At 37.8% G+C, this 16,041-nt stretch overlaps 1 protein-coding gene across 9 annotated transcripts in view; it reads right to left on the bottom strand.

Moving 5' to 3' along the window:
- The window catches only part of INPP4B (inositol polyphosphate-4-phosphatase type II B), a 961,283-nt gene that overhangs the window by 481,945 nt on the left and 463,297 nt on the right, over window positions 1-16,041 (bottom strand). For 7 of the 9 annotated variants that reach the window (XM_023739719.1, XM_023739717.1, XM_023739716.1 and 4 more), the window contains one exon: window positions 1,274-1,486. In XM_023739719.1, the coding sequence (XP_023595487.1) occupies window positions 1,274-1,364 (91 nt within the window). In that variant the 5' untranslated portion in view covers window positions 1,365-1,486. Of the gene's footprint in view, window positions 1-1,273; window positions 1,487-15,093; window positions 15,154-16,041 lie in introns of those variants that run through there. The other 2 variants (XM_023739720.1, XM_023739718.1) reach the window with 2 other exon arrangements.

Below are 16,041 nucleotides of genomic sequence, written 5' to 3'. Positions count from 1 at the left end.
AATGTCCTCTATGGAGGACAGCTCTCCTCTGACATACGTGGGATTGCTATAAGTCAGAAGGCAGAAAGATCAAGTTGAGGCAAGAAATAATGTGGCAGGGGATGCCTGAAGACCACACCCAAACAAGAGTGAACGAGGCCTGGATATATGGATGGGATACCATTTGTTACAACACATGGGTGGTCAAAAAAAGCAAAACTAAAATTTATGAAAAAGTAAACCATTTGGCAATAAATGTAAGAAGATTCTAAAACTCCATTTCTTGTTGCTTCTTTTGCTGGTGACTTTATAAGATACCATTTAAATTTAACTAGCATTTAATCATTAATACATTGTTTGAACAACCTTGTTGTATAAAAATGATCCTTTTTTTTCATTTACGGAGTTAAAACTTTTTTTCACATAATACCCTCCCTCCTTTGCTGACATTTAATAATGCTGTGGTTAACAATTTTAGACTTTCCAAGAGAGGTTAGAGTGACATTCATTAGGTAGGTTTTTGTGAACTTCAAATAGTCTGATTTTTAAAAAGGTTATTAACAATTAACTCTGCTGTAAGCTCTGACAACCAAATTTCTCAAAAATGCTTCCAACCAATACCGTTTTCTAAAGATTATTTAATCCGTAAATTAAATGAGAAGGTTAGGCATATGTTTGCCAATGTCAAATAATTGGCCAACAGAAATCTTCTGAAAAGAAGCAAAAAAGACACAATTCATACTGAACACTAAAACCCAAATGCTGCAATTTTAAGTATGAGAGAAAACACAGAATACTTCCAATGACTTTAATTATTTGAGTAGCACAAAAATTGATTTTAATGTTCAAATGCAAACCCTGGCCAAATCGCCAAGGTTACTTTGTTTATGTGACTGAGGGCTCTCTGGTATGGTAGGGACAGTCTAGGTTTCTAAAGTAACCATATTCCCTAATGCCTTCAACTTAAATGACTTTCAGTTTTAAAAAATAAAATATACAATAAATTATTCCATATAAGATTTTATAAATGCTAACTAGGGTATACTTAAAAAGTATTTATTAATGTCTTAATACATATTCAAGGACTTGGAATCTACTATTTGATATTTAACCACTTGATGGACAATCTATCTCACCCAAGATACAAGATGAGAGGCATATCACAGATACCCACAACCAAAATAAATAGTGCAAACGAAAACAGTTCAGTTGGTTAACTTCATCCTATTTGTTAGAATACACATACATGTGTGTCTTCAGAGAGCTACCGGAAGGAACACATACATACACTTACTTGTGAACTGGAAGTCCCCAGTATCATTTGCCTGGGCTGTGGGAAGAAAGTGTTGGCCTTCTTCTGATGTTCCTTCCTCTTTGATTTCCATGATCAACCTTCACAGTTTAACTTGCTAAATTTTGTTGTCCAAATGTAACTGTCAATGATTCCTGGTTTGGCGTAGACGTATCTTCACACTAAAGACCTGATATCCCACTCTGAAATTCTGCCCTTAGGAAACATCAACAGTGAAAATCTCAGTTAACTTCAGAGCTCAGTATAGAGCTAAAAATTACTATTACCTTCATATGTGCTTTCTTCCTGCCTACCCTACTCCTCATACTTCCTGGACCAATCCCCCCAATTAATGTACCATAAACTCTGGGCTAAATAGGTATTCCCTACTCACTTATTATAAAACCATATGAGGGAAATCCAAATCCTAAAAGGTATAGTCTTTCTCTTCTTCTAGTTCGTCCTGTAAGATAGCTGCTAGCATTAAGTTAGGGGCTGCTAACTTAATATGCACCTAATTTAGCAGCAAGAGCAGATAGCATCTTGTCAAAGAATTAGCGTGTTTTACCAAGGTGAATATTACTATCATTTTTTCCATTAGAACTGCCCTTTGTGCTCATTTCTCCATCCACCCTTGTTAGAACATTATTCATGAGCACATAAAAATAATTTGGCATGACACCCTTCTTCCAAGATGAGCCAACAGGTTGTACCAGGGAGTTTCCAACCACATTATTACCCAGGGAGTCTCTTGCTACTCTGCCTGATAAAAGTTTAATTGGTTCATGATTGGGGTATGTGGTGAAAAGAATGAATAATAATTCCAGAAAGCACAAAGGGAAATGCAAGTAACAGCAAACTGATGAAAATTAGCATGGGAAAAGAAAGCCTCTCCAAGAATTTAATACCCTGTTATAGAGATAGCCTCAAATAGTTACAAACTCATTTTGATATTTAGCATGATATACATGACTGAGAATGAGTTAGGAAAGAAAAAAAATCAATGTTATTTTAAATCAAATTACCAGCCGAACTAAAATGTATAAAAATCTTTAAATGTCTACCCAATGCTGTTTAATAAGATAGCAGCAATCAAGTTTGGTTTGGAATACTGATATGGTCTCAGTCTTCACAAATCAACAGCCTCCTTTGTTGTCCTTAACCAAGCTGCTTTATTTATAATTCTGTGTAGTTTTTAAAGACCATCTTGAAAAATTTAAATCCAGAAAGGATCTTGAATCTTTAGAAATACTACAATAAAGTTGCAGATAAATATATATTGGATTCTAAGAATACAGCCAAGAATATTTTCTGGGGTACAGTGTCACTGCATCAGCAATTAGATCAAAGCCATCAATTAGAAAATTATGCTTTGAAGTAAGATAACACTTCCTAATTTACATTTTTACCATTAAACATAGATGTCTTTTCTGATAAGTCCAGAACACATATTTATTGCACCACTTTCTCTGAAGAACTTATGACAAATCCTAATAGTGTGTTACTACCTGTAGCAGACTTCCATGCATACGCAAAGGCTCTGTTAACTTCATTATATTTCTTGACCAAAGACTCAACCCCTAATCCTGACCAATTATGTTATTAATTCTGTTCTTGAAAAGGGGACCTAAGTAAGACAATATGGATGAATCTTAGAAAAATAACAACTAAGCACATTAATTGTGAGTAATTAATGAACTTAATGTCAAATCTGTATGTAGGTGTGGGGGTACATGGGTAATTTAAGGGGAGGAAAAGATTGAAGTAAAATGCCTACAAAGACTCATTAACATACCATATTTTTACACAAATAATGTGTGCCTTCTACATTTGCTTGGCTCCCTCCCATCTAGAGGTATTTTTGTAAGAACTGCTATGCCAATTTTTTCACATGTTGTTGTAAAAAAAAAAAAAAATTAGTACAGAGCACTTATGAAATACCTTATGGGGGGAGGGAGTGTTTGGCAAACAAATGTAGAAGACTCCCGTTATTTGAGTAAAAATACTGTAGCCCCACTTTTAGAATACCATGCCTTCAATACTAGTTCACTACCTGCAAATACAGTTTTAGAGAAAATCAAGCCAAATACACACAAGGATTATGTGACAAGCTCTTGTGTGATTTTATTAATTTTCATTCTACCTTTGCTGCACTTGAGAACAAATTTCCAATTTGACATTTGTTACCAAAGCACATACTTAAGAAGGAATCAGGTACATTGTTGGCAAAGCTCTAGAAAACCACTGCATTTCTAGCTGTAAATATAGCATTTACCTAGGGTTATGGTTAGGTAAAACTGTTCCTTTTCTGTATCTGGAAATTTTTTGGTTTGGCAACCATGCACTACTATAGATTGTGGTTTTTACATACTACAAACATATTTGAAAGAGATAGCTTATAAGCATGGTTGCTACCCATATCAGTTCTCATATATTTTGTCTCACTCAGAAGAGCTACAAATCAAATGCTCATAATATTCAAAAAATACACTTGGTTCTCTTCTTCTTCCCTGAGGAAGAGAGATGATTTATAAATATATTCAGTTATTTCTCACTGACCACTGTAATAACAGTTAGCTGTTAATATTTTTTCACTTCCCACTAAAAAAGACAACATAAAATCACACAGGAAGATTAGGGCTAATTAAGAAGACAAGACTAACATACATGCAAAAATTAGAAACATTACACTACGAAGGGGCAAAATGTTGCAGGTTCAACCTTAGAAGCCTGCAGTACAGTGCTGGCTACTCAAAACTGATAGGCAAACCAAAGAGCATCTTGATGCGAAGATAAACAGCGTTCCTGTGGTGAATAGTGGGTACAGGACATGATGTTAAAGAGAATGGCTTTAGTTATAATTGTGTTTTATTAATAGCCTACTTCTGCTGCAGCGTCAAATAATATAGTTCCCACATATTATGAACTGAATTGTGTCCCCAAAAAATATATGTTATAAATCTTAACCCCTATACTTGTGGAAGGAGCCCTGTGTGAAGTGGTTAAGCACTCAACCAATAATCGAAAGGTCAGTAGTTCAAATCTACCAGCTGCTCTGAAGGAGAAGGTTGTGGCAGTTCGTTCCCATAAAGTTTACAGTCTTGGAAGCCCTATGAGGCAGTTCCACTCTGTCCTATAGAGTTCTATGGTCACTCTGAGTTGGAATCAACTCAATGGCAATAGGTTTGGTTTTTTGGATTTTTATACTTGTGGATATATGGGGCCTTGGTGTTGCAGTGGTTAAGCATTTGGCTGCTAAGCAAAAGGTCGGCCAGCTGCTCCTTGGAAACCCTATGGGGAAGTTCTACTCTGTCCTATAGGGTTGCTATGAGTCAGAATCAACTTGATGGCAACGGGTTTGGTGGGTTTTTTTGTTTTTGTTTTTGTTTTTTTGTATACTTGTGGATGTAATCCCACCTGGGAATAGGCTTTCCTTTGTTATATTAATGAGACCATATCAGTGTAGGGTATGTCTTAAACCAATCACTTTTGAGATACAAAAAGAGCAGGTTAGGCACAGAAGCAAGGAAGCACAGATGGAGGAAGACAGATGCTATGCCACATGTGGATCACCAAGAAACCAAGGAGTAGAAACTGGCAAGAGACAAGGACTTTCCTACAGAATTGCAAGAGAGAGAAAGCCTTCCCCTAGAGCTGGTGCCCTGAATTCAGACTTCTAGCATCCTAAACTGTAAGAAAATAAATTTGTTTGTTAAAGCAACCACTTGTGGTATTTCTGTCATAGCGGCATTGTATAACTAAGACCCCATCCAAACTGGAGATTTAAAAAATAAATAAATAAATAAAACAAAGATACAAGAAATAAGAAAGGTAGAGGAATTGTAATAAAAAACACAGAGATGAAAGAAGGAAAAAGAGGAGTCAGATCTGTTCTTGTGATCACATGTATAAGGTTCTAAAGAGGGCAACTGTTTTGCAAATATTAAAAAAAATGCATCTTAATTATTTAAAATCATTTTTCCCTCACAGCCATCTCTATAGAGACTCAACCTTTATATTTATCACTCTAGGGTAGGAAACAGCAAAACAATTAGGTTTGAGGAAGCAGGATCTGTTAAATCCTTTATATCTCATTTAACATATTGAGGGCTATACCTGGTTGACCAAATTTTAGAAATTTTATGTAGTGGGCTGAAGACATTTCTGGCATCCATGAAGCTGAAGATAGAAGAAAGTAGAAAAAGAGGGATAGAAGCCAGTAAAGCAAGGGGTTGGGGTCACAGAGCTGTGCTCCTATCTAGGACTTTAAAGACTCAAAAGGAAGGGAAGTTCAACAGTAGTAGATGGCAGGCGGATGTCCTGTGTCCCTATTGTAAACCTGGGAGGAGGCCACCTTTCCAGTTGCCCTTGCTCCAATATGGGATTTTCTCCTAAAAGTGAAAGAGGGTCCACCCACCAGGGCAGGGTGATAGGGCCTCAGTCTAAGCCCAAGCTTTCCCTCTGCTTCTCTCTGTCATAGATGGGACTAAGAAGAGCCTACTGGCCCTCAACGTGGGATAAGAAGAAAGCTGAGCTGATAGCTAGCAGGTTAAACTTGAGCTGCATGTAAAAAGGGATATGATGGCCCTGAAGCAGAGGCTGTAGTGTTGGCTTCCCAAGCCAACCGGCAGATGGAGGACATTCAAAAAACTCAGTAGATTTTCTCTGCCATCAAGAACCAAGGTGACACCAAGTTAGTGAGAAATCACTGCCCAGACTGAGAGAGGACAGTCTATGAATTACTCCAACCAAATGGGTGAGACAAAATTTATGAGAACCATCTGGGCAGTTTTTCCATACCTCAGTGGACAATAACAAGCATTCACTGAGTAACAGAATGAGACCTGTGAGCTCCATTTGTTCAATACCACATGGTCATGTAAGGCCTCTTCCTCAAATATGTGGGCACAATCTTAGGGAGAAAAGCAGGGAGAACGGGAGGCTATCTAGAGATACTTAAACAGAACAAGTATTTTCTAAAAGTACAGCTTAGATTATCCTACAAATGAAGATTTAAACAATAGTGGACTAAAAGGTTAAACACATCTACCTATCTACCTATCTACCTACCTACCTACCTACCTACCTGTCTATATATCTCCATTACTCATCTGTCAGTTTGTCATACTGTGGTGGCTTGTACTTTGCTGTGATGCTTGAAGCTATGCCATGGGTATTTTAAATACCATCAGAATCATCCATGGTGAGTAGGTTTCAGCAAATGTTCCAGACTAAGACACACTGGGAAGAAGGATCTGATGATCTACTTATGAAAAAATTGGCTAGTGAAAACCTTATGGATAGCAACATAACATTGTCTGATGTAGTGCCGAAAGTTGAGGCCCTCACATTGGAAGACACTCAAAATACAACTGGGGAAGAGCTGCCTCCTCAAAGTAGAGTTGACCTGCATGACATGGATGGAGTAAAGTTTTCAGTACTTTCATTTGCTGATGTGGCATGACTCAAAATGAGGAGAAATTGCCACAAACATGCATTGATAGGAACATGGAATGTATGAAGTATGAATTAATGAAAACTGTATGTTGTCAAAAATGAAATGGAATGTTTGAAGATCTATATCCTAGGCATTAGTAAGCTGAAATGGACTGGTATTGGCAATTTTTAAACAGACAATCATATGGTCTACTACACTGAGAACGATAAATTGAAGAGGAACAGTGTCACATTCATCATGAAAAAAGAACATTTCAAGTTCTGTTTTGAAATACAATGCTGTCGGTGATAGAATAATATTCATCCCTGAGAAGGAAGACCAGTTAATAAGACTATTGTTCAAATTTAGGCACCAACCACTAATGCCTAAGATGAGGAAATTGAAGATATTTACCAACTTCTGCAGTCTGACATTGATCATACATGCAATCAAGATGCATTGGTAATTACTAGTGATTGGAATGTAAAAGTTGGATACAAAGTAAAAGGATCAGAACTTGGAAAATATGGCCCTGGTGATAGGACATGGGAGACTGCATGATATAATTTTGCAAAACCAAGGACTTATTCATTGCAAATACCTTTTTCAACAACATAAATGGTAACTATACACATGGACCTCGCCAGATGGAATACAGAGGAACGAAATCAACTACATCTGTGGAAAGAGATGACAGAGAAGCTCAATATCTTCAGTCAGAACAAGACCAATGGTGGACTGCAGAAAGACCATCAATTGCCCATATGCAAGTTCAAGTTGAAGCTGAAGAAAATTAAAACAAGTCCATGAGAGTCAAAGTATAAACTTGAGTATATCTAATCTGAATTTAGACACCATCTCAAGAATAGACTTGAGGCATTGAGCACCAATGACCGAAGTCCAGATGGGCTGTGGATGACATCAAGGACATCATACATGAAGAAAGCAAAAGGTCATTAAAAAGACAGAAAAGACAAGACAAAAATGGATGTCAGAAGAGACTCTGAAACTTGCTCTGGAACATAGAGTAGCTAAAGCAACGGTAGAAATGATGAAGTAAAAAAGCTGAACAGAAGATTTCAAAGAGAGGCTCAAGAAGACAAAGTAAAGTATCATAAAGAAATGTGCAAAGAACCGGAGTTAGAAAGCCAAAAGAGAAGAACACACTCAGCATTTATCAAGTTGAAAAAATTGAAGAAAAAATTCAGACCTCGAGTTGCAACACTGAAGGATTCTATTGGCATAAAACTAAACTATGCAGGAAGCATCAAAAGAAGACGGAAGGAATACAGAGTCACCATACCAAAAAGAATTGGTCAACATTCAACCATTTCAGAAGGTAGCATATAACGAAGAACTGATAGTACTGAAGGAAGAAGTCCAAGCTACACTGAAGGCATTGGCAAAAAACAAGCCTCCAGAATTGACACAATACCAATTGAGATGTTTCAACAAAAGGATGCAACACTGGAAGCTCTCATTTGTCTATGCCAAGAAATTTGGAAAAGAGCTACCTGGCCAATTGACTAGAAGAGATCCATATTTGTGTCCATTCCAAAGAAAGGTGATCCAATGGAATGTGGAAATTATCGAATACTATCATTAATATCACATGCAAGTAAAATTATGCTGAAGATAATTCAAAAACTGTTGCTGCAGTACATTGACAGGGAACTACCAGAAATTCAAGCTGGATTTTGAAGAGTATGTGGAAAAAGGGATATAATTGCTGACATCAGATGGATCATGGCTGAAAGCAGAGAACATCAGAAAGATACCTGTGTTTTATTGACTGTGAAAAGGCATTTGAGTGTGTGGATCAGAACAAATTATGGATAACATTGCTAAGAATGGGAATTCCAGAACATTTAATTGTGCTCATGAGAAACATGTACATAGACCAAATGGTAGTTGTTTGAACAAAAGAAGGGATACTGCATGGTTTAAAACCAGAAAAGGTGTGGATCAGGGTTGTATTCTTTCACCATACTTATTCAATCTGTATGCTGAGCAAATAATCCAAGAAGCTGGACTATATGAAGAAGAACACTGAATCAGGATTGGAGGAAGACTCATTAACAACCTGTGATATGCAGATGACACAATCTTCCTTGCTTAAAGTGAAGAGGACTTGAAGCAGTTACTGATGAAGATCAAAGACTAGAGCCTTCAGTGTGGATTGCATCTCAACATAAAGATAACCAAAATCCTCACAACTGGACCAAAAAACAACATCATGATAAAGGGAGAAAATATCGAAGTTATCAAGTATGTCATTTTACTCAGATCCACCATCACTGCCCATGGAAGCAGCAGTCAAGAAATCAAATGATGTATTGCATTGGGCAAATCTGCTGCAAAATATCTCTTTAAAGTGTTAAATAGCCAAGATGTCACTTTAAGGACTAAGGTACGCCTGACCCAAGCCACGCTATTTTCAATTGCCTCATATGCATGTGAAAGCTGGACAATGAATAAGGAAGACTGAAGAAGAACTGATGCATTTGAATTATGGTATTGGCAAAGAATATTGAATATACTATGAACTGCCAGAAGAACCAACAAATCTGTCCTGGAAGAAGTACAGCCAGAATGCTCCTCAGAAGTGAGGACGGTGAGACTTCATCTCATGTATTTTGGACATGCTATCAAGAGGGACCAGTCCCTGGAAAAGGACATCATGCTTGGTAACGTAGATGATAAGCAAAAAAGAGGAAGACTCTCAACAAGATGGATTGACACAGTGGCTGCAACAATAGGCTTAAACATAGAGACGATTGTGAAGATGGCACAGGACCGTGTAGTGTTTCTTTCTGTTGTACACAGGGTCGCTATGAGTTGGAACTAACTCAACAGCACCTAACAACAACAATAATCTATCTAGTTTTATTTTTCTGCTTTCAGCTATTGGGAGCTCATTATAGATCAAGTAACGAATAGGAAAAAATAATAATTACATTTTTTCTGCACTTTCAATGAGATTGAAACTTGTCACCCTTGCCACAAATATTGAAATGCTTTCAGTATTTAAATGATTTTTCTTTCATATGGAATATTTTAAAAATCCCAGCATATCTCTCCCAATGAAATGAAGAAAGGAAGGCAATTTATTTTAAAAATCTAGGAAATGTTCTTAAAAAAAAAAAAGACAGAATTGAAAAAAGAGTTAAATGAATTAGCTTATATCAAAAGTAAATGGATTTTTTAGTGAATACTCTCTGCAATCTCATTTTCTTTCCTAGGAAAGAACGTGGGCCAAGGCTTGTAGCTGTTTTGATGGTTATGAATTTTGTAAAAATTCAATTATTCATCTAAGGCGATTTGCAGTTTAGAAGCGAAGTATATTATTATATGTGATTTGTATGTAGAAGTTGAACTAAATATCACCAACAGAGTCAAACATCCCTGTTTGTCCCATTATCCCTCAGGATTGATGAACTTAATTGTGAAAAGCAGAACAAGCAGATATTTTCTAGTTTTGAAAAAGAATGACAGGGCATAACTTGTCCATTCCTAAAGAATCAAGGATTTTTTTTTTTTTTTGGCTATTTAGAAAAGTCTGATCCTGTTCAGAGCTGAGCAGATGATTGTCTGAAACTTTTAACATATCTTCACTCTTCACAAAAACAATCTATGAAAGTATTTAATTTCCTTTCAAAAAGACATTAAATGTCTCCAAACATAAGGATGTTTTGTAGCCTAAAACAATCACTATAAATTTTCTGTCAATAAATCACAGAAAAAAATAAAACAACTATTTCCAGTTGCTGTCAATTCGATTCCAGCTCATGGCAACCCCAAGTGTTGCAGAGTAAAACTTGTGAACCACAGGGTGTTCATGAATGTGAACTTTTAGAAGTAGATACCCAGGCATTCCTTCCAAGGAGCCTCTGGGTGGGTTCAGACTTCCAACACTGTGCTTAGTAATTGAGTGTTTAACCATTTGTGCCAACTATAAATGAGGCAAATGTCTATGGTGTGTACATTGTATGTTCACGGATGCGCACCATTTAGATCTCCTTGAGGAGATCTGCTGTGAAAAACAGAGGTGGCTGAGCCTCCAGTCTCCATGATTTCAGATCCACCACAAGGTTCACACCAAGACCATATGCTCCCAGCCAAAAGCGCTGCAGAGATATTGGTCGGACCATTTCTGCAAGATGCAAGATTCTACTAATGGGCAGTCTTTGCTCTGGAGCTTCCTGTGAGCTTCACCAAGACTTTCTCAGAGCTGCACCGCAGTCTGAGGCTCTGCCCATTCAATTCTCCTTCGTTCCTTTTCTGCATTATGGTAGGAAGTTTCTCCCCTCCTACTCCTGCTCTCTCTACCCTTTGTCCTTTTCAAGTTCTCCCAATAAATCTCTTGCATGTCTCATGCTGTCTTGCCATCTGCTTCTAGAGGACCTATACCAAAACAAACATTTAGTGAATATTGTTGTCACTGTTAGGTGGCATTGAGTTGATTCCGACGCAGAGCAAACCTGTGTACAACAGAACGAACAACTGTCCAGTCCTGTGCCATACTCAGAATTGTTTCCACGTTTGAGCCCATTGTTACAGCCACTGTGTCAGTCCATCTTATTGAGGGTCCTCCTTTTTTTTGCTGACCCTCTACTTTACCAAGCATGATGTCCTTCTCCAGGGACTGGTCCCTCCTGATAACATGTCCAAAGTATGTGAGATGAAGTCTCACCTTCCTTGCCTCTAAGAAGCATTCTGGCTGTACTTCTTCCAAGACAGATTTGTTCATTCTTTTGGCAGTCCATGATATATTCACTATTCCTCGCCAATACTATAATTCAAAGGTGTCAATTCCTTTTTGGTCTTCCTCATTCACTGTCCAGTTTTTGCATGCATATGAGGCAACTGAAAACACCATGGCTTGGGTCAGGCACAACTTAGTCCTCAAAGTGACATCATTGCTTTTTAACACTTTAAAGAGGTGTTTTGCAACAGATTTTCCCAATACAATTGGGAAAATGAATACTACTATGGAAATATTTTCCCTTTGTCAAGATTTCTTTCATTTTATTTATTTGTCTGGGTTAATTCCTGACAGATAAATTCTCAGACGTAAACAAAATGATTTACCAGCACAAAACAGTTTAATGAGTTTTCCTTCCTACAAAGCAATATACAAATTTGAAAAAAAACAAAAACAAAAAACAAAACTCTAATACTGGTATTCTTCACTGACTCAGCCAAAATTTATTACTCTCTTCGAGTCAATTGTGGAGTACAGTTGATGACAACTTTGACATCAAATCCATAAAAGAATGAAGTCACATGCTCACAGTGGTTTTCTATGCTCCATTCTATCATCCACAAATGCTTCTCCAATTGACTTGTCTTCAAATCCTATAGGCCAAGTATAAATACCACCTCTTTCATGATGGCTTCCCTACCTTCCTCAGCTGAAAGCAATACATATCATGCCCCTCAAAACTCCCCTTTAATTCATTTTTCTTACAAAATTATTTGCTATTTTCCACTTCATATTGTAATTAGTTAGATACATATAATGTCCTCTAATCTTTCATAAAGGGGCCCTGGTGCTACAAGGGTTAAGAGCTCGGCTGCTATCTGAAAGGTTGGCAGTTGGAACCAACCTGGCTCCATGGGAGAAAGATCTGGTGATCTGCTCCCATAAAGATTATAGCTTAGAAAACACTATGGGGCAGTTCTACTCTGTCACTTGAGATTGCTATGAGTTAAAATCAACTCAATAGCACACAACAGGAACAACAGCAATCTTTTATAAAATAACTTTAAGTCAGAGCCCAAGTTTGTGTCTCTTCCTTATTCCCCCATAGCATCAAGCTAGATTCTAATGAACACTAGATAAATATCTATTCATTCCTTTGCTTTGCCAATAAACATATTCTAAACAGTTATTATACGCCAGGCAGGAGCCCTAGTGGTGTAGTGGTTAATAGCTCAGCTGCTAACCAAAAGGTTGGCAATTCAAAGCCACCAGTGGCTCCGAGGGAGAAATATGTGGCAATCCACTTCTGTAAAGATTTACAGCCTTGAAAACCCTATGAGGCCGTTCTACTCTGTCCTGCAGTGTCCCTAGGAGTCGGAATCGACTCCACGGCAACGGGTTTTTTATGCGTATATGCCAAGCAATGAGGATATAGACATAAACAACTTCGTATCGCCTTTAAAGGAACTCAAAGTCTTAAGGGGGAGGAAATCAAGTGAATAATTACAATGGAATGGTAAGTGTTGTGAAAAGTGTATCAGAGTATGGAGGCATAAGGAAAAAGCACCCAAGTGAGGGCTTAAAAAAAACCAGGGATAACTACATGGATGGTTTGAGGAATTAGGTAAAGAAGAGAGATAATGGAATTCCAGGCCAAAAGAACAGCAGGAATGAAAGATATGGGAAAATAAGAACATGACAAGTCAGAGAGCTGCAAGCAATTCATAAACTATAATTGTTAACATAACATATAAAACAGATAAAAGCAGAGCTGCCATGCTTGAACTGGGGTTGGGAAATACAGGCGCTACTCACTCTCTGACCTTACTTTTCCTCTATGGATTTCTTGAAGTACTTACTGAAAACTCAATTTGAAAACCTCATGAGGCGTTTTCACTATTGCTTCTTAGATAAAACGGAGTTACTTCCAGAGAAGAATTTAGAGAGATAAGAAGAGTTACGATAGTGTAGAAGCCTGAAGGCCAGTCTCCAGAAAACTAAAACCTGTCTTCCTGGAGTTGATTCCCACTCATAGCAACCCTACAGGACAGAGTAAAATTGCCCCATAGGGTTTCCAAGGAGCAGCTGGTGGATTCGAACTACCAATCTTTTGGGTATCAACCAAGCTCTTAAGCTCAATTCAAGGACATAAAGAAGCCATATTAAATATCCTCTAAGCAGGGAATGACATTATCAGGTTTTAATTTTAGAAAGATCACTAGAGTTTCGAAGTAGAGAATTGACCGGAAGGTGGCAGCTTGATAAAGAAATCAATGTGTTTGGAGTTTTTTTTTTAAATATTCCAGGAAATAAATAAATAAATAGTAACAAGAGCCTAAACCAATAAAGAAGCAGCTGATTAGAAAAGGGAACATGGATTCTGAAGCAAGTTGGGAAATACAATTAACTGGTGCTAGTGATGGGATTAGATGTGATATTAGAGCTGAAATAATGAAAGACAAGAATCTTGGGTTACACTCAGTAAATTATGGACCACTAAACTATCTGGAAAAAAAAGGAGGAGGAATTTTAGGCAAGGATGATGAGTTTAGTTTTAATCATGTCATTTCTGAGGTGCCTTATGATACTCAGAAGGCAGTTGAACACATGGGTCTGGAACTTGGGAGAGGTATTGAGGCTACAAAAGTACATTTGAAAGTATTGGTGATGGCTGAAGTCAAGGAGTGCATGAAGTCAATTAAAGAAAGTGTAGAGTGAGAAAACAGAAGGGCTGAGGTATCAACCCTATGCACAGAGATATGTAAGAAGACAAGAAGTTCAATGGGAAAGCACAGGCTGTGATGTGAGAAGCAACAGAGAGGAGACACTGAGGGAGATGTGTTATCTCATCACTCCACTAAACTGGTGTTTCTGAAGTTGACAGATCATTGGGTTAAAAGATAGCTTTTTTGTTTTTAAGAATGAGGACACATGAGCATATTTAAATGCAAAAGGAACATAATGAGAAATAAAATAAAAAAACAAGGAACGGAAGATTAAGTAAAAACGATGTGATTGATGGCACAATCTGAGAAATCTAGATGATGCAATCCACTCTAATTAGAGGAAGGGAAGGAGTGACTAGGAAAGAACACATAATCTGACAAGTGAGGGACAGAAACTTAAAAATGTTCTCCCCAATGGCCTCATTTTTCTCTGCAAAGAAAAAGCTTATTTATGAACTCACGGTAGGGAAATACTTCTCAAACAAGACTTCATAAACACAGACTATAAAGGGAAAGATTAATAAATATGAATACATTAAAATAAAAGTGTTCTGTGGGCAAAAGATACCGAAAAAAGTGAGAGGAAAAAAAAGCACATACTGATAAAATATATTTATAACATAGAAGATTCCAGCTTCCACTTAGGATATAGAAATCTGGAAAGAGTATCACTCCCACCCTTACTACCAGAAAAAGCTGACTGTCACACAAAATCAATCAGTGAGCTGAGTTCTCACAGCAACCAACTATCCTGAAATCTAAGGAAAGACAATTGCTCCATGGAGCAGAGCATGAGAGGAAGAGATGTTAGGACCCAAACAAGCTGGTAATAAGAATTCAGCCAAAATATTTGATGAATTACCAAGAATGGACTAGCATGGGAGAATAAAGCTCTTGAGAGTACAATCGAAAGGGTAGTTTTCACCCATTAACAAACTCTTCTCCATAGACTCACCAGATATCCTTGAGAAAGGTGGGGAGCAAACTGGGAATCTGGCATCCCTTGGTGATGTACGTCTGCATGAGGGGAGCACTAGCCACTGTAGGAAAAGTATAAAGCACCACTGAGATCCATTCCCTACAGAATAGAAATTGGAAGCTGCTGGGCAAAGGGCAGTAGACCCTGTTGCCAACACTGCAAATAGGGGAAAAAGGAGGGTAAGGAAACTTTTTTAGGACCAGACCAGTAGAGATCTTCTACTGCCGGGAGAAGGACCTGATCACTGAGAAATTACCATGTCCAAGATCCAGGATCACAGGGCCTACCTGTATTAGTTCCCAAACAAAGTACTGCAAAGAGGATGGCTTACAACAAAAGAAATTCATTCTCTCACAGTTGTGGAGGCTACAAGTCTGAAATCAAGGTGTTGGCAGGATCATGCTCTCTCGAAATCTCTAGGAGAGAATTTTTCCTAGCCTCATCTAGCTTCTGGTAGCTCCAGGCACTCCTTGGCTTGTGACTGCATAACTCTAATCTCTGCTCCCATTTTCATATGCACTCTTCCCTCTGTGTCTGCATCTATGTCTCTTCTCTTCTAATAAGGACACCAGTCATATTGGATTAGGACTTGCCCTATATGGCCTTAGCTCATGTTGATTATCTATTTCTAGATAAGGTCATATTCACAGGTTCTGGCCATTAGGACTTCAATATATCTTTGAGGGGAAACAAGCGAACCCGTATCACTGCTATAATGAAGGCTGAAATAGGACAATATAGAAAGGCTCTGCCTCCTTTCACCAGATCAGCAAGTACCAAGAAAAAAGTAGCAGTAGGCTACCACTGGGAGGGTGAAGGGGACATAATAGCAGGAAACTACAAACATACCAAAGCAGAACAAGCAAAACAAACAGAACCAAAAAGCACCCAGGTATACCATTTTCTAACTACTAAGAACCAAAG

This window comes from Trichechus manatus, unplaced genomic scaffold (genome assembly GCF_000243295.1).
Source record: "Trichechus manatus latirostris isolate Lorelei unplaced genomic scaffold, TriManLat1.0 scaffold00139, whole genome shotgun sequence".
Taxonomy (NCBI): domain Eukaryota; kingdom Metazoa; phylum Chordata; class Mammalia; order Sirenia; family Trichechidae; genus Trichechus; species Trichechus manatus.
This window is presented reverse-complemented; position numbering and strand designations above follow the sequence as displayed.